The sequence below is a fragment of the Pholcus phalangioides genome, unplaced genomic scaffold (genome assembly GCF_987345545.1).
Source record: "Pholcus phalangioides strain wild (caught in Gottingen) unplaced genomic scaffold, Ppha-v1.0 ptg000011l_1, whole genome shotgun sequence".
NCBI classification, from domain to species: domain Eukaryota; kingdom Metazoa; phylum Arthropoda; class Arachnida; order Araneae; family Pholcidae; genus Pholcus; species Pholcus phalangioides.
This window is the reverse complement of record NW_028301604.1, coordinates 54571416-54598130: the sequence shown is the minus strand read 5'-3', so window position 1 is coordinate 54598130 and position 26715 is coordinate 54571416. Positions and strand designations below refer to the sequence as shown.

Below are 26715 nucleotides of genomic sequence, written 5' to 3'. Positions count from 1 at the left end.
GCAAAGGTGTATGCAAGAAAAGGGGTTGCAAAATTAAGGTTAAATCCAAATCTGAAAATGCTTTTTTAATCACAATTATTTTCAATTTAAAATATTTTTTGAAAGTCAAACTAATAGTAACTCAAACCTTTTCTGGGAGAGATTCACTATGCACTCCTTCTCTCTACTCCACTGGTGTGCCTTTCCCCCCCCCCCCAAATGTTAAGTTCCTTGTATGTATTTCCCAGAATATGAGCAAAATATTTTGACTTTGTGTGAGTAAACTTTGTGTTCCTTCCCTAGGAAATAACTAATGAATTATAGAATTTTCTACATAAACTCTCTATTTTCAAATTTGAGTTGAGTGCTAGTCAAAGAATTAAGAGTGCTGTCAAGTAAATTCTAGGGTGTTAGGTGGAATGGAATTCCTGCAAAAAAATTTCAGGCAGAATTGTAAGAAAAGAAGAAATACAACTATTAAATGTTTTCTTGTCTATTATGGGAATTTTTTTATGCATAATATTCAGTTGAGGGCTCGTTACAGAACATTCTGTTTTTTTGGGGCAGCCAGCAATTATAGTATGTTGACAATCTTTTTTTAAATCAAATTACTTTATGTGATTTTGATTGATTTCAGATCTCTGCAATTTTCAAGTAACACTTCAAAATACATCTGTTGTTGAAAATCTTGGAAACATAAGATTTAAAGGCCTCCAGTATGGAAAATCAAGATTAATTTTAGAGTATAGCAGTATCCTTTTCCAGTTTTTTTTTTACAATAATTATGTTGATAACTCAGAAAAAGAAGTTGAAACCTCATCAACCAAGGCTGTTAGAAAGCTGGTTTTAACTTCAGTTATGAAGAGGAATCCTGTTCAAAAATATATGAAAAATAATCACATGATTTAACATGAATTTAAAATTTAAAGTGAATTTATATATTTCAAAGTTTTTTGATATCTTATTCTGGCTTTGCATATATACATTGGTTATTACAGAAAATTGCATTATTAATATCCAGAAAATTCTTATGATTCCCTTTTTTTATCTTTTAAGAATGTGATTCAGTAAAAAAAAAGGCAAAAGTGATATAAAATATTTTAGAAGTATGTTGTATAATTGACCGATGAGGCTGCAGAATGAGATCATAAACATTTTTTGCAACCATACTTTTGAAACAGAGGTTGGCCTACTTCCGAACATAAAAAATGGAAGGTAGGATCATGACAAATGTTTTGTATATATATATATATATATGTGTGTGAATCTGACCTATTCTGCCAAACGAAAGTGGGTGATGGATAAGCCCAAGTGGATCAAGAAACACCCCACCAATTCTGTCCTGCCCTCAAACTGTTTTTGAGTTATAGTGGATAATTGATTATGGAAAAAATATGCGTCAAGCCTAAAAAAAGCTGTATTTGTGAAGCTTCTAAGAGACCTACGTGCAAACTAAAAGCACATATTTAGAAAGAATGGAAAAATCCTATAAGATGGCATCATTTTCATCGAAATATCTGGATTTATTGGTGAGCTACAAGCGCTGAAAGATTAGCAAAGTCGCCAAAATTTTTCATAGCCAATTACGCAAATACCCTTCTGGCTACAAGGGTCAAATTTACCAAAAAATTGTCCATTGCACCAGCTTTTGAAAGAGTCTACAATAAACTATATCAGTGTTCTGGTTCAGAAGAAATTTAGCCTTTTGTTCGTAATACATCACTGAAATCAACATTTGTCAAAGTAGATATTCGATGAAAATTGAGAATTGGTGGTTACAGATTTTGGTGACAATTTGATTTTGCAGAAAAAATCAAATAAGGTGACATTACAGGATCGTCAACATCTACAGGATATCTGTACATGTCGGATTAAATACAGGATACTTGCCCTTAAATATGGGATATCTGTATTTAATGACAAGTTTCAATCACTGAGAGATTGGTGGTGATATATGTTGATATGTTGATATGATAGATGTTGGTGATGTATTGCGAAAAAGGAGCTAAATTTCTCCTGAACTGGATCACTAATATGGTTTATTGTAGGCTCTTTTGAAAGCTGATGCAATGGTCAAGTTTTTGGTAAATTTGACTCTTGTAGCCAGAAGGGTATTTGCATAATTGACAATGAAAAATTTTGGTGACAATTCGATTTTGAACTTTGCTAATCTTTCAGCGCTCGTAGCTCACCAATAAATCCAGATATTTTGATGAAATGATGTCATCTTATAGGATTTTTCTGTTCTTTCCAAGTATGTGCTTAATTTGTGTGTAGGTCTCTAAGAAATTTCACAAATGCAGTTTTTTTTTAGACTTGACACATATATTTTTTTTATAATCAATTATCCACCATAACTTGAAAACGGTTTCAGATAGGACAGGGTGTTGGTGGGGTGTTTCATGATCCACTTGGGCTCGTCTATCTCCCCCTTTTGTTTGCCAGAATAAGTCAGATTTATCCTGTATACAGGATGCAAATGTAACAAGGCGCATGGCATTTTACTGGCGAACCATTGATCCTAGAGGCATACTTCCAATTATAAAAAGTATCCAAATAATGTGTAGTACTCAGATATGTCATTCATGCTGCAAGTCATTGTATAGTTATTAAAATAAAAATGTTAACTTTTTATATGAGCACCCTTTCCTCAAAAATCCAGTTAGAAAATTGTTGCCCTGTCTCTCCTGATACCAACAAAGAAAAATCCACATTTCTAAGTGAAATAGTTACTGAGATACTCAAATTCAAAAAACGGATGAAAGTTGGGAAAAAACAGCATTGAATCCAGGTAAAAATGCTGGTTTTTTCTTAACTTTCCTCTGTTTTTCAAATTCAAATATCTCAGTGAATATTGCACTTAGAAACTTGGATTTATTTTCTTTGGCATCAAGAGAGAGACAGGGCTACAATTTCGCAACTGGGTTCTTGAGCACAGGGTGTCCATATAAAATGTTTACATTTTTATTTTTATTACTATACAATCCCTTGCAACATGAAATATCTGAGTACTACATATTATTTGGATACTTTTTCTAATTGGAAGTATGCCTCTAGGATAAACGGTTAGCCAGTCAAATATACTCCCTGTTACCTATGCATCCTATGTTACACTATGAACTAATATTTTTTTAATCTGAGTCCTGTCTCAATTGATAGGAAGATGTTTCATATTAAAAATATTCTTTCTAGTTCTTCTTCTAGCTCCAATAAATGACTTTTTGATGATAGAGGTGACCATCATCATCCTGTGGCAATCTTGTTTTACGGTGTCTATATAACCGGGCAAACTCATCTTCCTCCATCTTAGAGCAGCGAAACCAGTATTTTATTAAAAGTAACATCTAATTGTTAAAAAAAGCCAAGATAGGGAACAGCGATTGGCTATAACAATATAGTACTAATGTCACACTTCATTCAAAAATGGCAGATGAGTTAGCCATCAAGCAGATAACTCAGTAGTGTCAAGCAGCCCTATCAAGTCTAGCACAGAGATTTTTAGCACCCCTTTTCTTCATGACTTGCTGGTTGCTTTCATAAACAAGGGAAGTTACACTACTGGGGAGGACGTAAAGCTAGAATAATAGAGTTTAAGTTGCTTTTTAGAGGTTTTTTTGGCATAATCCTTCATCTAGGTTTTTATCTTTATCACACTACAACTCTAAACATATGGCAATTTAGTACCAATTGAATTTGGTCAGAATTCTTCTCATCTATTTTTTGGAAGGGGGTGCATGAAACTCTGCTTTAAGTCATGTTGTGAAGGCACCATTTATCAGTGGCTGCCTCGAGTTTGATTTGAAAACATTTCTTCTTTTCATCAGTCTCTTGCCTTCATGGTGTTTGCCAAAAAAAAGCATGCTACAACTATGCCACTCACTCCCTGAGGTCTGTCCAGGTTGTCAGCGGATTGTTATTGTCACACATGGTCAGTGCAGGCCAGAGGAAGTCTATTCATATATTTTCACGCTATACTAAATAATTTTTGGCTGGACCAAGAGAAAAATGTAGATTAGACTTCCCCTTTTTTAGTCAATTCCTTCATGTTTTGAAAATAAGGTGATTCGAGGGTCATTATATAGTTAATAAGTAGGGACTATTCAACAGCCCTTATGTAAAGCTATTGATATTATACATTTTCATATAAATCAAAATGTTAAGAATAATATTTATTTTATGATGCTGTAGAAGACTTATTCCTAAACAGTTTTAATTGCACGTTAACAGTTTTATTTTTAACTAACACAAGTTATTATTATTATTACACAAATTATTTTTATTTAACACAAAAGGAAATAAACTATATAGTTTAAAAAATGTTAAGGCATTGAGAATGTGTTGATCTTTTTTTTGCTTATTCTTACTGTATAATTTTCTTAATAATATCCAGATAAATCATTTACAGCACATATCAATGTTGTGAAGCCAAATTCTATGAGTAAGTGATAAAAACAAATGTGCCTTTATCAAGAAAAAAAATAACACCATATAGTAGTATTCAATGTCTCTTGGACAAATAAATTGGACCCAGAAGAGATTATCATTCAAATGAAATAAAAAATTTGCTTTATTGAATGTTGATATATTGTATCAGATCAGTCAGGAACCTTATTCACACCCTAGATATGAAAAAGACACACACTGAATGATACTTTTACAGGACTTAGACTATAAATATTGCTCATGAAAATTCTTGTCCTTTTCACCATTTTATACCCTATTCAAAAATACCAAATAAGATTGGCAAAGTTTACTGTTTCGTCTTCAAGACTTTTCATCAATGACCATATAAATTTCTAAATTTTCATAAAATAGACACAACCTGTAAACTTTGCCATGTTCTATGTTCTACCAAGCATTTTAAGACCCTCTCCATCGACTAGAGCAGCGTTTCTCATCCTTTCTGAACCCAAAGACTAGTAAAATTTCTGAAACAATTCGATGGACCATCTGTGTCCTGTATTACGGGACATTCCTGTATTTTTGGTTGTGTCCCCTATTTTTATACATTTGTCTCGCTTGTCTAACGATATTTATTTTGTAATAAAATCGTGAATAATGAGCATTTTCATAACTTCATAAATTGTATTATGATATAATTATAGCTATAAATATTTACCTCTCATATTTGTCAGGTTCAACATTTTGTCTGTAATTTTAACAACATTTGGTGGTTTTTCTGACTTATAGCAACGTTTTTGAAGATGGTAGGGAACATTCCCTACCATTCCCTACCCTTTATAATTATTTCTCTTTTTCTGCTCTGCGTCAGAACTTCCCATAATAACCAATTACCAATAATAAACACTGATGGCAAATATGCATATATCATATGCTTATGAAAATGTGCATATCTTAAGCAAAGGCAAGTAAAAATATGATCGCCTTTTCTAACCTATCTCAAAGTACCACAGAACATTCACAGGGACCGGGGAGGGATCGAAAGGAAGCCTAAAATTTATTGAACATGTGGGAACATGGGTTTAACAACTAGCAATTTCTGAATTGTAGTTTTGTTTTTTAACATGATATGGTCAACACCGAATTCGAAGGCTGGTGGAATAAAAAGGTTTGTGGAAGACTGGCCTGGAGCGAGGTCAATCCAGTTTTTCTTTTTAATTGTTTAGTTTTGGAGAAGTCTTTTGCGGCGACATTTTTGGAGTTCTCAATGACGGATGAGTAACAAAAGAAAGGGCATATGTGTGTATTTCCAGAGTGCAACAGTTTCGGTTTTTTCCCCCAATTATATTTTTTTATGAAGAGAGTTGTCACCTCTTCCCCACAATCTGGTCTTTTCGTGTACAGCCTAATCTGTGTTTTGAATTACTGTATGTTGAACTGCTGGGCAGTGGCCATTCCAAAGAACTGGGGCTGCCACTTAATTGCGATAGCCATGATAAAAAAAGTGATAAAAAGTGCTCTGTTTCAAAAAGAATTTGAGCAACCCATCGCAGAGACATGTTGGGGTAAGGGGGGTGGTGCAATTTCAGGAAATGGAAAGATGACACAATGCAAAGTGGGGTGTCCAACCTGCTGGGGATAAAGAGGGAGATAAGTAGACACTGGTTGTTTTTGAATAGGAATGATGAGCAAGATCTGCATTGAGAAACTCTTGTCTTTTTTGCGGGCCAGTATACCAGCCAAAAGTTTATGTTTTTTTACTGTTGTTAGTATGTTTTTCAAGAGCAAAACTAATGCCAAATAAATTAGGATCCATATTTAGAATTTAAAAAAAATTTTAGTCATATATATTTGGAAGGGCACTTTAAATAAGAAATTATCTATTGGCTGAATTTGAATGGTGTTGCTCAGCAATACCATTCAAGTGATTGGTATTGCTCGCGCAACACGAGCAAATATCTTCTGGCATTCCTGGTCTCTACCCAGATTTGCATTAACACCTGATTCACAGAATCCAAAATATCTTGGCAACTTATGCAACTTGATAAGTCTGTCATTGCATAACACATTTTACCCTATGGAAACCTTGTAATTCATTGAACTCAAAATTATGTTGTTTCAGGAAAATATGGTTTTTTTTTTGTTTTTTTTGTGACCATCTGTTTTTCTTCATCCTTTTTGAAACAAATAGGATGTCTGTAAAGGAAAATACCTTCTGAGCAGATAGAAGAGTTAGCATACGACATTGATGCACTCAAAATATATAAAAAGGAATACCATAAGAGTTGTTTTGAGGCTAATGTTTCCATTTTTTTAGTAGAAAAAATTGCAGTAAGACGACTAGTACTAGTCTGCAGTAACGGATCATTTTCTTCTTCTTCAAATTTGTTCTACTTAAGAAAGGAGTTACATTAGTCTCAAAAAAGTTATATGGTATCCCATTCTATACATTTTGAGTGTATCAACATTGTATGCTACCTCTTCCATGGTGCCCATGTTATGATTGCTGTGCCTTCTAGGTGATTTGTTATAAGCTACAGATAAAACTGATTTTGTTACAATCAGACTAGGTCACCTATAAAGTCAATCTACTTACCCTCTTAATTTTAATTTTTAGAGCTCACTGCAAATACTGAAGAAAACTGGAAACTTCATGAAGCTACAACATATGAAGTCTTCTTACACTTATTTGATATTGATGGGAATGAAATATCACCTCTTGATGTGAGTCTTAATATTTTTCATTAAAATAAATAAATTCCCATGTTTTAATTTATTATTTGATTCAATGAACTCTTTTTAAAACAACAAGTTATTGGAAAGAAAAAAAAGAAAAAACTATTATAAAGGTAGACAACACATAATTATGCAATGAAAATGACATGGTGCTATCTTTTAAGAGTTTATAGACTTTAAGAGTTAGAGACTGAAATATGTACCATATTTATACACATATATTGTCTTGTTTATTAAACTTACCCAAGGCTTTCTGCATTCTAAATCTATTTCAATTTTTTCTTTCAAAAAGTGTACAGGCTGTCCAAAATTGGACTTTCCCTACAAATATGTTAGAAATAAACGGTAGAAAATTAAATTATTGAACAAACATTCTACAGTTTGTGATGGCAAAAACTTTAAATCTTGCGAGATGGAAATTTTTTTTTAATTATTTCATTATGAATGTTAAATAATCCTCTGGCAATCATGTGGTTATTTCACCAACCCTTATGTTTCTGTTTAAGTTTGATTTTGTTCTCCAAAGTTTCAGAATTGGTTCTAATTTGCAGGCTAATTAACCCATCAGAATGCATAAAATCACCATGGTGTGGCAGAATTAACAAAAAGAGTTCAAGTAAATTTTATCAAAAAAGAAATGTTTCAAATTAAAGGATGGTTAGTCAGGGGCAGCTCCTTATAAAAGCATGCATCCTTCCTCCTAGAAAGTTTTAGAAAAACAGTAATGTACTATTAATGATATTATTATTAAATTTACTAATACTAAGAAATGTTAATTCCCATTAATGTGATTTCATCCCATTCAGTCCAGGAAGTACTGAACTAAGTGGAAAGCTCAGTATAATTATGTCAAGTTTTCATTGTTACATTGATTATTGTGAACAGTAATGGTATCTCAAACTATTACTGAACCCAGTGTTTCAATTATCTTATTGGTGGTTGAAACATATTTATATAATCTTCTGTTGTTCCAACATCTTAATTTTTTAATTATCGTATTTTAACATGTATGAAAAACTTCTTGATTTTTGGACTTAAAATTTAGAAAGAAAATTTTTATTAAATGTATTTTTTATTTTAAGATACAAAAATATATATATATTTTTTTTATTCACCATAGAAACCATTAAGTTCCTCAACACTCTCATCTGATACATTGCAATCAGCTACTTCAACTAGTTCATTATCATCATCAGAGTTTGAGGAATTGAGTAATTTGTTATATCTATACTCCATCCATGTATAAGAAACCCCACCCTTATTTTTGGGACCCAGTTCTTGGCAAAAAAAAGTGTTCCTTTTACATGGTAATAATATGGTACATCTTATATTTTAAAGATTTTGTTGTTGTTTTTCAGAGCCTAAAAGCAAGTGTATTCTTTCCTACTAAGCTTTTTTATATCAATTCTTCTTCTTCAAATGGGGTTCATCATAATGTGAGAGCTCTTATTCCTGGTTCTGGTACAATCAAAGCACAGGCTTCAGGAGTTGAGATACAGGTAAGATCTTACCTGTTAAAAATATTGTGGTCTGAAAATTGTTGGAAGATCATTGCCAAAACTTTCAAGTACTTCCCTAATTCCTAAAATCTCCAGACTAAAATTCAATGGAGCATATTTTTGTTAAAAAACAATGCAATAGCCAATATAAAACACAAACAAATGCCTTTTGATCCAAAAGGAATAAAATACTTCCATGAGTCATAATGTTGAAAAAATTTACACAAATATCTGGCAACATTAAAATGATACAAAAAACTTAGATTATACATCAATATTTGCAATCAAGCTCTCTTTCTATACCAAATCATAACATAATACACTAGAACCCTGCAAATCCAAACCCAGCTAATCCGAAAACCTTCTTAATCCAAACGACTCATAAAAAAATTATGTGCACTAGAAAGTTGAAGGATCAACTAAAGAAAAAAAACAAAGGCTCATAAATTCTGTATTGTAACATGTTATATTTCACCTATGGACAATGAACATTGTCATACATCATAATGATGAATAGTTGCCTTGAAAAAAATATCTTCCATCTTCATTTGGCAAAGCAACGTATACCTAGCAGACAATGCAGTCCACTAGGTAAGTATACTTTCACTTTGCCATGGTCTCAGAAACATGAGGTCTGGAGGGATTGCATTATCACGTTGCTTTACATATTGAATAGCAGTTGTAAAAGCAACCACAGCTTCTGGATGAATCTTTGGTGGTGGAGCATCATAATTAGGGTTGTTTGGTTTAAGCCACTTTGATTTTAACCAAGTGGTTTTTTTAAAAAATTACATAAAAGTGGCCTAAATAAAATTTTTGACCCTTAAAAATATCACATTGGTTCATTATTAGTCAAAATGTTTTATTCTTACATTTTCTATTCTTGGGGTACATGCTGATGGTATATCTTTAAATGATGTAAGATGATATGTGGTTTTTTTTACAAAAAAAAAATGTTATAAAAGTGGTCTGAATATAAATTTCCTTTTGTATTAAGTATCTCAATTGCTCAAAATTTCTCATTCTTACTGCATTTTCTAACTTTGGGCTGCATTCTGATGCTCTATCTTGAGCAAATTCATGAATGAGGATTGCATCACACATATGTGGTGGTGGTGTATTATCTCACAGGCTTTTTTCCCCTCTTCACAAAGAAGCAGCAACAGTAGTGACTTCACTAGTATGCTAAGGGCAGGTGGTCTTATAATCCAAAAGGAAACCAGTGTACTAGTAGTTACATTACCTCACAGACATTTTCATTTTCTTTACATAAGAAGCAACACATGTCGTACTGTATAACGCCACCAGGCTTAATATCGAATTATTATTTTTACATATTTTCAACATCACCCCCAGTTAATCAAGGTTCTACTGTACAGTAATAAAAGCCCAAAATTGGCCAGTTCGTGAAGTGGCCGGTAATCCCTGCCCAAAAATATTTTCACTTAGAAATTCCTTGAAATATGTACTGGGGCACCGTTTGGTTAGGATGTACAGTAGAAGTGATTTATGAAAAAAAATCAGCTATATGCAGGGTGATTATAATTAAAGTTTCTATTCCAAAACATGAATAAGAACTTCTGGTCAGAATGGCTTAAAAATTTTCATGGGTCCATTGCATGAAGGAATGGAATTTTCTATGATGAAAGAAAAAAAAAACTTTAAATTGTGCAAGTATGATGCTGTACTTGGCCAGCAGTATAATCTATTTTGCGCAACCACGTCATTTCAGTACTTCAACAACATCAGTGTATGAATAGCAGGGTTGGACAAATCCCAAATGCCGGGGTGACTAGAAAATTGGTTTTGGCACTTAAAATTTTATATGCATCATTGCTAAAATGAAGTGTACATATGAGACAATTTTTTTGATCTCATATAATGTTTCTTCCAACATGAGAGTGGGTCATAAAGTTCTGGGGGGGGCGGCGGAAGACATTACTGAGAACGGTTTTTCTTGGGAGCAAAACATTCTTCTCTCTCAACAAATTTGCTTCGCCTAAATTTTTTTTTAGATTTGTCCAGCAGTGGTGGATAGCACAACTTTTATCAAGATGCACATTGCAACACCAGCGAAGCAACTGCTGAAGAACCACTTTGACAATAACAAGATGACATGACACCTGGCCGCCATGTTCACCTGTTAGGCAAAGCTGCATGAAATTTACTGAATTGTTTGAAACTGTAATTTGCTTATTTAAAAATCTTTCATAAAAAGAATAGTTTGTTTAAAAAAAATTTATTCAATACAGAATATTTGCTTTCATTTCAATCTTAGGTGCAGATGTAGTGTCATCCTTTTTCTGAATTCAACTTTATATTTATGTTATCAGTATGACTTAAATTTTATTTCACTGGCAAGTATAAACCTAGTTTTCATTATATAATTTATTTTCTCAGCTTTAATAAATTTAAATTTCGCGATACGTCACATACCCAAATAAAATAATGATTCTAGTTTTTAGCATTTCTTTATCACATGTATGTAAACAGCTCTTTAATTCAGTAATTTATTTCCTCACTTTCAGGAATATCTTTTAAAGGAACATTTAAATCTTCCTCCAAAAGAGGTTCCTCAATATTATCTGTGCATTTAGTGGCAGCATTTTGTTTTTCTCTAAGTCTAGTTCTGTGGGGAATATATTTTTCCTGATCCCACAGGAAGTTTTAACCTCTGTTTATAAGAACCCTTACCATCCTCTGCCTCAACCTTCTTCTCTAAAGCTGCAAGAAGTTTATTATCAGCTTTGCAGGGCTTCTTCCGTTTGGTGACATCAAAGTCCATCTGACTCTCAGAAATGAAGTTTAGATTTGATACTCGTTTCACATCAGCTTCTTTATGCTTCTCCTCAAAGTCGTGTATTAAGCTGTTGCACTGTCTCTCCAACTCCTTTTTGCATCCTAGACAATACAAAAGAAAAAAAATTACAAGATTTAAAACTGTGCTGGAAAATAATAACTGAAGAATCTATAACTGCTCTTCAGTTCAGATGTATTTGATCTTTATAGCCCTGACAATTTTGGTCAGTTCCAATATCTCGTACACTGATGCCAAGAAAACAACAATTAACTTTCCAATCTGCGCCCTGTCTCGCCAACTCCAAGATGGCCCCAAGTCATCACTAATCCTGGGCGATATAAAAATGGGAGACATTTTGTATTCGAGTAAATTTAAATTAAAATAAAAAAATTCAAGCAAATAAGTTGATTAAAAGACAATAGCTAGCAAAATGTGGCAAAATATTTTTAAATGCTAATAATTCCAACAATTTGAGTTAGAAAATAAGTTCAAAATGAACTAAGAAGTTTCACAACTTTCATATTGAATGATAATATTGCTCTCATGTGCATATATATCATGCACATATCATATTCTTTCAAATAAAGTCAAACAGTTATTTGTTTTATATTGGGCAGAATGGCCTCCCAGTGGCCATTACTTTCCCTACCCCGGAGGGTAAAGTGGCCATTTGGTGGGGTTGCAGGAAAATTTTTTTTCTCAAAAAGTAACCAAAGTAAAATCAAAATAATGTTTTTTGCATGAACCTAAATATCAGAACTTTAAAATAAATAAAATAAAATAAATAGATTAAATAAAATTTAAGTCATACTGATAACATAAATATAAAGCTGAATTCGGAAAAAGGATTACACTACATCTGCACCTAAGATTGAAATGAAAGCAAATATTCTGTATTGCCTAAATTTTTTTTAAACAAACTATTCTTTTTATGAAAGATAAACAATCAGTTGATGAAAGATCACCAATCGGTGAGATCATGCGCCACCGATCGATCCCAGAATCAATGTAAAGGTAATAAAAATATAAAAATGACTAGAAAAGGACTATTTCCGCCTGGGCCTAAATGGTAATGTTACAAAGCGACTTAAGTGGAAATATACAAATGCGATGGTTATAAGAACTAGCGCTCCTGATCCACAACCAGTTCACCGTTGTAAACCGTGTATGTGAACAAGGATGCTGGGAATGGATGATGGTCTTTAAAATCTTGTGGACAGATGAAGCTCATTTTTCGCTTCATGGCAACATTAATACCTATAACTGTCACATCTGGGCAATGTCTAATCCACGTGAGTACACACAGAAACAATTAAATTCCCTAAAAGTGACAGTGTGGTGTGGGTTCCCAGGTTCGTTCATCATAGGACTCTTCTTCTTTAAAATGCAGTGCCCAGTAAATGGATGGAAAACAGCTATGGTGAATGCGCAGCATTATTTAGCACTTCTGCATGAGAAGGTCGTGCCATGTTTGCATGAAAGAGATGCACTTTCTACCATCACTTTTATACAAGATGATGCAACTAGTCACACTGCTACTCTGGTCAACACATTCCTGATACAGACGTTCGGGGAAGACAAAATCATTAGCAGGCGTTGCAGGTTCCCATGGCCTCCTCGGTCCCTAGATTTGACACCGGCAGACTTCTGGTTATAGGGATATTTGAAATCCTGGGTGTATCGATTCGGTCCATCCAATCTGTCAGAACTGAAAGATGCGATCCACAGAGAGGTGTCATGTATACATCTGGACCTGCTGGATTTGTGACTTGCCTGCAATGTGTTATCCCCTGTGGTCATGTGGAACACATACTACTGTAATAAATGATTTGGAGTCATTCTGTTCGTTATTTGCATATCTTTTCTTTGACTTGTGTACATCAGTGTGACCTATTGGCTGTTTTTTTCCTTTCTTAAAAAAATCCTGTGACCTAGCGATTTTAACCCTACAAACCATTTTGTATTTTCGTTATTTTTCCAGTTTTTATGAATTTTTAAAGTTTCTACGCATACTTTTTGCCCACCCTGTATATGAATTCGCATCATCGTCATCATATCCCCCACAGTCTTTCATGTCTATCTCTGCCTATGGGTGCAGAGGTTGAGGAGGTGGTGATTCGCCATTCATGAAAGCATAGGTGGCAGGACAAAAACCGACAATTTTCTCGATCACCATGCACACCATCTGTGAACTACACACCCCTTTTGATGGGCATGTATCTGCTTATGTGCGGGAGTTCAGCAAATCACTCAAAGACAACACATGTGACATGCAGAGTGGACAAAAAACAGTTCAGCCCACCCTACCTCCCGTATAAGTGAGACTGGATATGGATTGAGCAACCTGTAGAGGTCTACTAGAGAAGGTATATAGGGGACTTATCCATAGGGAGAATGGTAGTTCAAATGCCTACAAACTAGGGAAAGATTTATTTCGTTTTTGGCATTACCAGTAAAGATGTCATTAGGAATATTTCATATTTTTATAAAGAGTGGTTGATGACATAAGCATCATTCAAACTCCCCTCCCTCCCTTGTTATCAAAAGTAAGCAAATTTGAACCCCCCGATTAATGCTGACATAATACTTGAATGGCCCTTTATGCAGGGCCGTAACTAGGATTTTTGCCGCCCCCACAAATTTAAAACTTGATAATTCTATAACAGTGTCCTTTGTCTGCACTTAAAACTGTCACCAACCCCCTCTAGTTTTGGCCCTGCTTTATGTAAAGATTTAATTCAGAGAAAAAAATTAAACTGCCTCTGCAGGGATCGAACACTGTCTCTTCGTAAGGATTACACACTGAAGCACAGCGATAATTTTTCTTTTCTTAGAGCATGTAGCAGTGGTCCAGCGCATTGGTCTAGCTTGCGAGGGAGAGACAGTTCGATTCCCCACAGAGGCAGTTGAATTTTTTTTCCTGAATTCATCTTTGCAGTTTAATAAGTTGTCAAAAACCCTTGTTTGAATTGTGGAGTGCAAAACCAACATCATCTTACTTTCATTCCAACTTTTCAAAAAGGTTTTATACTTGACTCTGATGTGTTATACAAGACAAAATGCCTTCCTATATATATATAGCCTACCATATTTTTTTTCTAACAATTTTTTACAACATTGTTAATTACAAAATTAACTGCTCAACATCTGTAATTTTTAGTGTACGTTTTCAAACATATAAAATGATGCTGTTTTTTAAGAATAACATAAACTTTTCCTACATAGCCTCAGAGCAAGAAAACATTTTTTTTATAAAATTTTTTTCTTGGTTATTTTGTATGTAATATAAATGCTCTGACCTTATTATCAATTCTCCTACTTATCGGTAAAATGTTCTACTTTTGTCCTACTTTCTAGTTTTTGTCCTACTATTTCTACCTAAGTAGTAATGCAATTCTGAAGATGAAATCTATTTTTCTTTTTTTTTTCAAATTGTATTCAAGATTTATGTTTGTTTCATTAAACATACTGTTACTTTGTATGTTATTATTCAAACATCTGTGACTGTGTTTCAAATTAACACAACAATTTAACTTCAAAGTTTCTCATTTGATTTATATGATTCCCAAATGCTAATTTTTTCAGGGTAAAATTGCAGAAAAATTTGAAATGAGAGCTTCCCAAAAGTTTACTATTTACCAAAGTGTCCGAGTGCACCCACCTGTTTTATTTTTGCCTTTTTATCCAAATACATCAGCATTATATGCTATACCTTTCAAAGTAAGTATATTTATCCTTTATTTCTTTATGGTACTTATAAATAATTTTCTGTATAACAATAATAAGCTGCTCTTATATATATACTTAAGACAGGAGGCTTTGTGCAAAAGATTGCATACTTATAAATTATTTATTGTGTTATTTGGAATATTCATTTATATCTTTGTAGTTCAAATAGTTCTTTGTAATTGCAATATGCAGGTACACTCAAATTGTTTGTCCACAACACTATCTTTGCAACTTTACTCACTTTAGAAGCATATTTCCAGGTGTAAAAAGTCTTCAAATAAGGTTTCTTAAAATTTAAAATATTTTATGAGAAGCTATATAAATAAAAAAAATAGGAAAATTACTACTTATATATTCAGACCTAGTGTGCTAAAACATCTAATGCAGAAACTTCTCTTGAAATTTATTTAAAATAAAATTTACATGTAAATATTAAAAATATTTCTGTGAAATACTAAAGGTGTAAAATTACTATACAAAGAATACAAATACAAATACAACGCCACAACAGGCAAATTGCCCAACGAGGTGGCTGACTTAAGAACATCATGGATCCCCGAGCCATTTTTTGGAGGCCCTACCTACCTATGTTTTGAAATTTTAAAAGTTCTAAAAAATATTATAATATTTAATAATTACTGTATATACTCGTGTATAAGCCGACTTGTATATAGCCGACACCCCCACTTCAGAACCACCAAAACAGCAATAAATTGAAAACCCGTGTATAAGCCGACCCCAAAAAATCTGTGCATTTCAGCAAAAAAAAAATTCTTATATTTTCATGCAAAATAAACAGCTTACGGAAATTTACAATAGAAAATGATTCAAACTTTTTAATCTGTTTCTGCTGAGTCTCCAAACTCATTGTGTAATCCATCAGATCATCACAAGGGGTGCGGCATCTTCATTTTTATCCTCATCTGGGCTGTCATTACCATTGTCACTTTCAAAGAGGATGTCATCTTCAGTTCCATCTATCGCATTGCTGATGCAACACTTTTTGATGGATCGGATGATAATTCGGCGGAAACAGAATTCCATACCTCATGTACCCATTGCTACACTAGGCCAATGTCAGGTTTCTTCAAGGCACCCCTTTTTGTAGTTTCTTTATCGTCAGAACTCACCTATTCGATCCACAAATTCCTCAAATAGTCTTTTAGAGGCTTGTTGATGCTCACATCTAAGGGCTGTACAATCGACGTTAGTCCACCTGGTATCAAATGATGTTTTCGATTTCTTTGCCTTGGTTTTGACATCGGTTCTATGGGGTTTGAAGATATCCCATACCAATAATGCCAGTTTCTCGAACACTGCTACAAAAATGACTACTGATTGCGGGGGTCGATATTTTCTCGTCAAAAACTGACCCGAGTATAAGCTGACCCCCCCCCCCCCACTTGAGGAACGAATTTTACCACAAAAAAACTCAGCTTATATACGAGTATATACGGTGTATAAAAAATTAATTAAATAACATTTTATATAGTCAACTCTCGGTTTATGATCGTCTCAGTTTGTGAACAATGCAGTTTATACAAGCAATGAAAAACAATTCAGTTTATGAAGTAGTTGTGGTTTACAAAAACACAAAGCGGCCTAAATCCTGGTGTATTTCAGAAGTCTGAGATCACAGTTTTTTCCCCTCAAAAGAATTGGTTGAAGAATAATATTTCATCAGATTAACGTTTTGCCACCAAATATGGCTCCTTTTATTCAGCCAGGGGCTCAGCAAGTCATTTCAAACTATATGAAGCTCTGTAAAAAATAACTTTTTCAAAGATAATTTGCAATAATATCTGACATAAACTAACGTAGTAACTTCTATAAAAATGATTTTATCACCCTATATATACAGGGTGATTATAAAAAAACTATCCAGACATATGGGCCCCTAACTATCATACCATTCACAGAAACTGAATGAAATTTTGGCATAAGGTATTTTGAGGTATGCGCTCAAGAATGATATGGAAAACAACAGTGTCACTCTAACAGTTACGGTTACAGTGAGAAAATTTCGAAAATATCAAATGGCAACACCAAGTTTTTTGTATTGGAATGTGATCTCCATTGTGAAAAACCCTAAATAGCGTTCGAACGGCAACTGTAGCATGAAAATCACCGGCGGTAGATAGGCTAAAATTGAGGACAACCAATAAGGACAGAGAAGCAGCATAAAATAAAGCATTTTATTGTGTTTCACAAATTTTCCACATGACCTTGTGGAGGACTAATCAGGCTGGGATCTCAGCCGAAGAAACAGTGTGACGAATGAAACAAACATTAATGCTCTGGTGCACAGCAAAGTCCTTTTTACTTTTTCCTTGCCTAGCTCCGGGGATTTTCGTGCTACAGGTGCCATTCCAACGCTATTTAGTGTTTTTCAGTATGGAGATCGCATTCCAATACAAAAAACTTGGTGTTGCCATTTGATATTTTCGAAATTTTCTCACTGTAACCGTAACTGTTAGAGTGACACTGTTGTTTTCCATATCATTCTTGAGCGCATACCTCAAAATACCTTATGCCAAAATTTCATTCAGTTTCTGTGAATGGTATGATAGTTAGGGGCCCATATGTCGGGATAGTTTTTTATAATCACCCCGTATATATATATTGCATAATTCTTATTTAAACCATCAAATTTACCATCAATTTGGCTTGAAGAATATTGTGGTCAGATAGTGTTTTTGAGGATATTTTGAGGGCTTTGGTAGTGAGACTATAGTTAATACATATTCATGAAACCTGACTTTGCCCTGGCATCATTTTCATTGTTTGCATTTCATCTCTTTTGAGAACTATGGTAATCATTTCAGTGTTGGTTTAATGATTGCTATTAGTTATGCATGGGACTTTTTGTAAAAATTTCACACTAGAAATCTTCTGGGTTCTCAGGAATGTATTGATTCATTTTGCATTCCTGTATGGGAAAACTTATTTCAGTTTGTGAACAATTCCATTTATGAACGGATGCAAGGAACAAAATTAAGTTTTGTAAACCAAGGGTTGACTGTGTGTGTGTGTGTATATATATATATATACAGTCGGCCCCTTTATTCGCGGTTTCCATATTCGCGGTTTCCGTATTCGCAGGGTTTTTTTCCATCATGGAAATTTTTTTTGCCACTCTCAGAAATCATCATTGATGTGTTTTGTTTGCAAAACTTGAGTTGTGCATGTTTAGAATGGCTCGCCAATGGCATTACTGTCATCACTAGAGCCGTGGCAACTCCCAAGAGAGAAACGGTCACCTCAGGTTGGATTAACCCCTTTGGTCACAATGTGCGCTAAAGGACACAACCAATTCTACAGAGACAACTGAAGAGACATTGTCACATTAGCGAAACAAGTGGGTGGAGAATGGTTCATTGATATAGATATAGAAGTCGAACAGCTAATTAATAGCAGTTTAGAGGTATTGATCAAAGAGCAATTAATGCAGTTCACTGCTCCTGAAACTGAAGCGGTACCAGATGAAGATCAAGTTGAAAAAGTAGAAGACAAGTTCACCATGAGTAACATAGCGGAAGGGCTTCGCACACTCAAATCAGTAATAGATTGTTTTCATGGCATAGATCCCTCTATGGTACGCTATTCAGATGTAGAAAAATTGGTAGAGGAAGCCTTGTCATCATATCCCAACATACTTGATGATATGAAGAAGAAACGGCCTATAGAAATCACAATGTTCTTTCAGAAAACATCGCCAACAATTTCTGCACCCTTTTTTACATTCCCTTATACCTCTGCGTTACCCTGCTCTTCTCATGCTGTTAAATAAACGAGATATACAAGAAAAAACTATGGTTTCGGTTATTCGTGGATTTCCCGTATTCGCAGTCACCCCTGGAACGTAACCCCCCGCGAATACGGGGGGCCGACTGTATTTATTTATTTATAATATTTAAATATTTTAAAAAATGATAAATATGGTTTTTTTTATTTGTATTTTAAATGATTTAAAATATAAATAAAAAACATTTAGTGCACACATGCGGAATTTCATAAAGATTCATTGGAAATCAAAAATTTGTATTAGAACACACACACAAAGTGACAATCCATTTTGAAAGTTGCATCAATTTGCAGCAGTTTAGAAAATTATTGATATATATTTGTATATGTCCAGTGTCATCTTAACGCATAGGCCCACCCACAGGCACAGCCCGGGGCCTCAGAAAAACAAGAAGTAGTTGAATTTTTGAAAATTGGCCAGGTAGAGCCCCAGAAAAATCACTTGGCCTGGGGGACCCATGATGCTCATAAGATGGCCCTGTAAATGTCCAATTATTTCTTATCAATTTCAATCATTTTATCGCTTTTAAAAATTCATTTACTCTCTTTGAAGTAAAATATCAATCATTTACAACTAAATCAGTACATTTTGAATGGCTTACAAGCTTCTAATTAACTGTGTTTCTTCAGGCAACAGGAGGTACCGGAGTTTATAAGTGGATTTCATATCAAAGTGGTGTTGAAGTTCTTTATGATAAAGAAAATTCTAGTCAAGCAACAGTTTACATATACAAAGATGGAGACTTTACTATTTCTGTAATTGATAAAAATCATTCGAAGTTTCATTCCTTGTCTAAGGTATGATAAAACATTAATTTATTTAATTACTTTATAAATGTTAGAGATGGATTGTCTTCATAATCAAAATGATAAATATGTTTTTTGGTTATTTGTAAAATACTAAAAGTTGGGTGAAATTTTTTTTTCTTTATTTTATATAAAGTTGGGAAATAATTTATTCATCACATTGAATTTTTCATTGAAATTTTTCTTAGAAAATAAATTCTCAGCTTTTGAAATATAATCAAAGATATTAACTATAATTACCATGTGTTGAAAAATATTCATCATAATTCTTTATCCTCTTGAGATAATTCACGTAAATGGACCTTATTGCTTGATTTTATGCAGCATATTACACTCATGTCCATAAATTAAGGATAATGCCAGCCCCGGCAAATAAAGGTTCAGAAACAAAACAAACGTTACTTATTCATAAAGCCTATTTATTAAACAAAAGATAAAGAACAAAAACGATGGTGTATGTATGATACCATTCATAAAAACTATGATTTTTGCTCCCTGGGGCAATTGTAAAAAATATCTCCTTTACAAAAACTTACTATTACATGGTTGGTATGATGGTTAATACATTGTATGTCTCCCATGCGATGAAATACAGTCCGTACAACACCTAGGCATGCTGAGTATCAAATTATCGATCTGATCTTGGGGAAGATCACTCCACTCACCAAGCAATGCTCTCCGAAGTTCCGGTACACATGTAGAAGGTGATTGACGGGCTGCAACTCGTCGGCCAAGCATGTCCCACACATGCTCTATCGGATTCAAGTCAGGTGAGAATGCTGGCCATTCCATACGGGTTATATCCTCAGATTCAAGGCATTCATTTACGATGTTTGCTCGGTGAGGACGGGCGTTGTCATCCATAAACAAAAATTCTGCGCCCATGGCACCCCTAAACAAACGTACATGTTGTTCTAGAATGATGTCCTGATAAATTTGGGCTTTCATGGTTCCGGTTTGAACATGCAGATCTGTTCTGGAACCCAGTATAATTCCACCCCAAACGAGCAATGCTGCACCACCGCAACAGTGTCGTTCAATGATGTTGTCTTGGTGGTAATGGGTACCTGGCGTTCTCCATATGAAAGTCTGACGTGAATCAGACTGCAAGCTAAACCTGTACCTGTTCGAAAACATCACACAAGCCCACTGTGACGATGTCCACATTGCATGTTCTCTACTCCAGGCTAATCGCTGCCGACAGTGAGTTGCTGTGAGCGGAACACATCTGACAGGCATGCGAGCATATAGACCAATATCTCCCAAATGTCTGTACAGGGTTTGTCTCGAAACTGTGGTACCCGTGGCTGCAGATAGCTGACGAGACAGGTCAGATGCTGGGCTCCGTCTGCTTCTTTTGGCAGTTACTGCCAAATACCGGTCTTCATTCGGCGTTGTAACTCGGGGGTGATCTGTACTGTAACATCTACTGACATTTCCGTTATCTTGGAATCGTTGCCAAAGCCTAGAGATGACACTTTGAGCAATTCCAAGTTCCTCGGATACTTCCATCTGAGTACGCCCACATTCCAGGCGGCCGATAATTCTACCACGTAAAAAATCATCCACATGCGTCCTCTGTGTCATAACTATTCGCTTATGGCACTGAGCGCCTTACAGAACTCTTGTGAACAATTTCACTTCTTCGCCACCATTCCTTATATACCCCCCTCTTACACTCTCGTCATTGTGACGTACTATCGGCATCATCTGGTGGCTTCCTGAAATTTGCATATCATTCTTGCAGATATGTGTGATAATTCTAAAGGTGAAATTTTTACTTTATATTTCGATTTCCGTGTGATTCTGAATTATCCTTAATTTATGGACATGAGTGTAAAATGAATCCAAATACCAGTGACAATGCATTTGCATAATGAGTTTTGAGCACATGCATCAGTGAATTGATTCCTAGTGTACAGAGAACTTATAAATCAAACCTTTTTTTTTACACTATCATATTTTCCTGCTTATATTCAGATTAAATATTAAAATCATCAGAATTCGTAGCATCAGAATGTGGATGCCATTATTTAAGGTTCAGTGCATGCTTAAGCTAGCTGAATTTAAATCAGTGACATGTATTAAATGCTGTGTACAAGCTGAGTGAAATGTGAAGTCTCCCCCATGATTTGAAAAAGTGTCTGCAGCAGTTGATTTACTAACATCTCAAATGCTATAAAGAACTTCTCAAATGATTGAATACCATTTAGACATCTGCAGAGCCACTAATTGTGCTCATGAACTTTATCATATTAGCTTGAGGAGTTGCCCCCTTCAATGCAACTTAAATTTAGGAGTAATCGTGTATAGTTCTCTCACTATAAACTGTTACTTTTGGAAACCTTTGGCCTGGACACTCTGTATTTATAGATAACATATAGATGCACTATGTTTTCAAAAGTCTGTGTCCTTTTTAGAGTTTAGACATTTTCTCGAATTTCTTGAAAAATGCAGGCGAATGGCCCTGCATTTCAATTTCCAATGAAAATTTAGCCACAAGTGCATTTAGGGTGACTAACAAAAAGATTAAATAAGAAAAAATGTTTTTGATCAACTTTTCTTATTATTTTGGATCTGTTGATATATCCTTCTTACTAATGATGTGTGTGAGTGTAAGTAATTATAACCAGAATATTCAGTTAAACAAAGACATATTTAATAGAGATTTAAGTACTTAAAGTGAGAGACAACATCTGTTGCTGTTCAGACTCATGGAGGAAAGAATAACAGGAGGTAGAGTGAACAGCGCGTCCGTTGAGAAAGTATGGGGAATCAGAGTTGCCAGATGAAGCCAGTGATCGCTCTGTTAAAGGGACCAAGTAAGCCCAAACAAACCCTGGCTTCCCATGCCTTCCTATGAGAAACATCCCCGTTTTTAAAAAACATTTAAAAATTTGCTTTTCACTTCAGGAACTCATTTTTTTCTCAAATTCTGTGTATATATTTATACAACTGAACGAGAGCTTTGACAATTTTAATTGTTATTTGTTTTCGAATATTAATTTCAACAACATGGAACCTTTTGCAAAAATAACCAAAATTTACCCATATCTTGGGCCACAAAATTTCTTCTCAGCATTTCAATTAAAAAAAAATTATATCAAAGCATGTAACACCTCAGTGCTGAGAGAGAGACAATGTTTAAAGACACTTGAACAAGTGGTGTTTGAAAAACTCAGACTTTTTTTTTGCAAAAAACATTATATATGAAAAACATTAGCATATATAATTTTTTCCTTCAGCTGTTTATATTAAAATATTGTGGAAATATTTCCAGTCCAGGTAGAACAAAAACTCGAACACCGACAATTTTAGACTTCAAATTCAATTCGAAACTGTGTTTTTTGTCAAATTTTCGTACACATACCACTTTAAAAGCAAAGTAATAGGTACAAAATGAAGAGGGAAAAAAAACAGCCCAAGTGATTATTTACCTAAATACTATAGGCCAGAGAGATGACTTATCGCGGCTCCTAAAAAAAGTTTTTATTTTTAGTATTTTTTTCTCAATACTACATCTACATAGCAAGGTTCGGATGGGTGGCATATATTTCAGCAATATGTATTCAAAAATATGAGAGTGGAACGGAAGAAGGGTGGCGAAATTTGTACAGCTTACAGGCAGCAAAACCATAAATACACAGTGGCAGAGGACTCTTGAGCACTTCCAGTACTTTGAGGCACGGGGACGGCAAAATGCTGTTTGCCCTGGGCAGCTGAATTATGTTTACCCCAGGTGGCAAAAATCCTAGCTATGGCCCTGTCAGAAGGTGCTCGAGCACCTCAGAATTGATTCAGAAATCAAAATTCCTCATGTAAAGCTTAAGATGAGCGTCCACGGGCCTGAAACACTTTTGAAATGTCTCAGATCTATCATAATGATGAACGAAACAAAAAGGCAAAATAAACAGTTAAAAGAAAAATTATGAAAATTTCATTTTATTGGAGCTTCATATTATTTTAATTAATCATATTCCCATATATATTAATGTGATACATTGAATTTTTAAAATAAATTGAAGGCACTGAACTTTAAACTTATGACGAATTGAGAGTGAAAAATGATCTTCCCTTTCAAAACTAAATTAAAAATATAACAATCCTTATATAAGGATAAGATTTTATTTTTCCCCATTATCAGATCATGTAGATTACCTGAAGATGCATTAAACAGTCATGGTGCTTAAATTTATTTAGTTATTAATATTTTATAAGAATTCGATCTGGCAAAACACATGTTAAGTATAGGGAAAAGAGCGGTTTGTTTGGGCTTACTTGTCCAACCACAAGAGCTTCAATTTTCGTGCCTGATGTCACCTCCTTGTATTCTTTCCTCCATGGTTCAGACTTGAGCAGCCATGTTTTTTGTACTGTTGCCAAAACTCTGAAACTAAATACTTGACTAATGATGTGTTGCCAGATACCAAAAACAGAAATAAATAAATCAATTGTTTCTCTATTAACATAATATTCTAACACTTTTCCCTTGTTAATAAAACAAACAATTCTGTTACAATACAAGTCCTATTTTAGCTAACAGTGTCACTAATCTCAGCTTGTGCAATGGCTTTGTCATCATATCGGCCAACTGATACTCTGTAGGGACCTTTTGTACTGCAATCTTTCCTTCCCTCACTTTTTCACGAATGAAAAAATGTTTAATGCTGATATGCTTTGCGCGGCGATGGAATTCTGGATTTTGTGCAAGTCTTATAGATGCATTTAGTTGCCATCTTAATGCATGGGGCCCATCCGGGCTCAGCCCGGAAGTCTCAACAGAAGAGGGGCTCATAAAAATGAGAACTGATTGAAATTTTCAAGAATTTTCCAGGTAGGGCCTCAGTAAAATCACATGGCCCGGAGGCCCATTATGTTTTTAAGACTGCCCTGGCGATGGGCAGAGATATGGGGGACAATGCCTCCCCAGAGTTGAAGGTAAAGTCGACTGATATAATGTATTTGCATATATATGAATTGACATCATTATCATCATGCCCCCCCCCTCCAACAATCATCGTGCCCCCCCAGACTTTCAAGTCTATCTCCGCCTATGCCCCTGGCTGCATTATCAATTTGGATCACTGGAACTTCTTTAAGTTGTACAACTGCTTTGTACATCCTTTGCAACCAAATTGCTGCTTTACAGCATTCATTTGCTGCAACAATTCTGCTTCAGTGGTCGATATTGCTATCATAGATTGTTGTTGACTGAGCCATGAGATAGCTCCACCAGCATACAAGATCACCACTCCTGCAGTTGCGTGACCAGTCTTTTCACATCTTCCAAAGTCAGCATCACTATAACATTCCAACACTCTGGGATTGCAGTTATATCTGTAGATAATGCCTTTACTTGTGGAACTTGCAATGTATCTGAGAACACGTTTGGCTTTCACCCAATCTTCTTTTGAAGAATTCTCTAGCTTGCGTGATAAAACTCCTACACTGTATGCTAGGTGGGGTCTGGTGCCTACCATAAGATACATGATAGCTCCGACTACTTCTCTGTAAGGAAATGATTCATCTGCTTGTGATTCAAGACCATTTTCCTCTGATGTTTCCATTGGAAAACTTTTCAATTTCTAATCCTAAGAAGTACACTGCTCAAAACAATTAGGGGAGCAAGCAAAAAAGTGAAGAAAACCATGCGAGACAGCCACGTATTGGCATACAATGGATAGAACACGCATATCAATGCGCAATACAGAAAAAAGACGTAAAAAAATTTAATTTGGAATTAAGCTTTAATTCTTTGAAAATATGGAAAAAAACATGAAAAGATGATTTAGAGCAACAATTTGGTAACAACAAAAAAAGTACTGTTTAGACATGATGCATGAGTTTTAATAGGGCGTGTGGTCTCCTCGAACAGCTAAGACTGCTGCACACCTGTTTGCCATGGATGCGATGAGGTTATCGATCAGACTTTGGGGAATACTGTTCCACTCCTCAAGAAGTGCAATCTGCAAGTCTCGGACAGTAACAGGCGGCCTTGGTCGCGCAGCAATGTGTCGTCCAAAAAACAATTGGATTCAGGTCAGGAGAGCACGCTGCCCATTCCATACGCTGTATTGTTTCAGCTTCAAGCATGTTCTCCACCAGACGAACTCTATGCGGTCGGGCATTATCATCCTGGAAAACGAAGGAATCTCCAATGGCTCCAGCGTAAGGGATGACATGAGGTCGCAGTATCTCGTCTGCATACCTTCGGGCCGTCAAAGTGCCATTCCGAATGATATGCAGGTCCGCACGTCCGCCTATGCTGATTCCACCCCCATACCATCCAACCAGCTCGTCTGTATTGTGACCTTTCACGAACGAATGCGGGGTTATTTCGAGTGCCCCTGTCCCTCCATACCAGAACACGTCGGGTGTCACACTCCAGACTGAATCGGGACTCGTCTGTAAACAGCACTTGGCTCCAATCATGTTGCTCCCAATCTCGATGTTCAGCAGCCCATCTTCTTCGGGCCGCATGGTGGCGAGGGGTCAACGGAATGCAGACCATTGGCCTACGTGCATAGAGCCCTCCCTCATGAAGCCGATTACGTACTGTTGGGCTGGACACCCTTCGTCCTGTTGCCAAGAGCAACCATCTTTGCAGCTGCGTAGCATTCTCTGTTCTGTTTCGACGGGCTGTTAACCATATATACCGGTCATCAGTTGCTGTAGTGGCGCGTGGCCACCCTTGCCCTGGTCGATGTCTAACATTTCCTGTTTTTTGGAATCGATTCCACAGCCTTGCAACAACACTTCTGGCGACTCCAACAGCATCTGCGACACTACGTTGTGTTTCCCCGGATTCCAGTCTGCCTATAACACGCCATGCCATGGATTCCGGTAAATCACGTTGTTGAGACATCCTCAAGTCACCTTGTCTCAAAAAAAAATACTGCGCAATCGAATTTCACAGTTACGGCAGTAAAACAGACGTTTCTGCAACATCCCGATTTCTGC

The 26715-nt window shown here is 35.3% G+C and overlaps 1 protein-coding gene across 2 annotated transcripts in view; it reads left to right on the top strand.

Moving 5' to 3' along the window:
* LOC149080575 (nuclear pore membrane glycoprotein 210-like) overlaps positions 1 to 26715 on the top strand; it is a 158571-nt gene that overhangs the window by 48077 nt on the left and 83779 nt on the right. For both annotated transcript variants that reach the window (XM_089239711.1, XM_089239712.1), the window contains 6 exons: positions 617 to 730; positions 4370 to 4417; positions 6998 to 7104; positions 8475 to 8615; positions 15001 to 15135; positions 19579 to 19746. In XM_089239711.1, the coding sequence (XP_089095837.1) occupies positions 617 to 730; positions 4370 to 4417; positions 6998 to 7104; positions 8475 to 8615; positions 15001 to 15135; positions 19579 to 19746 (713 nt within the window). The remainder of the gene's footprint in view (positions 1 to 616; positions 731 to 4369; positions 4418 to 6997; positions 7105 to 8474; positions 8616 to 15000; positions 15136 to 19578; positions 19747 to 26715) is intronic.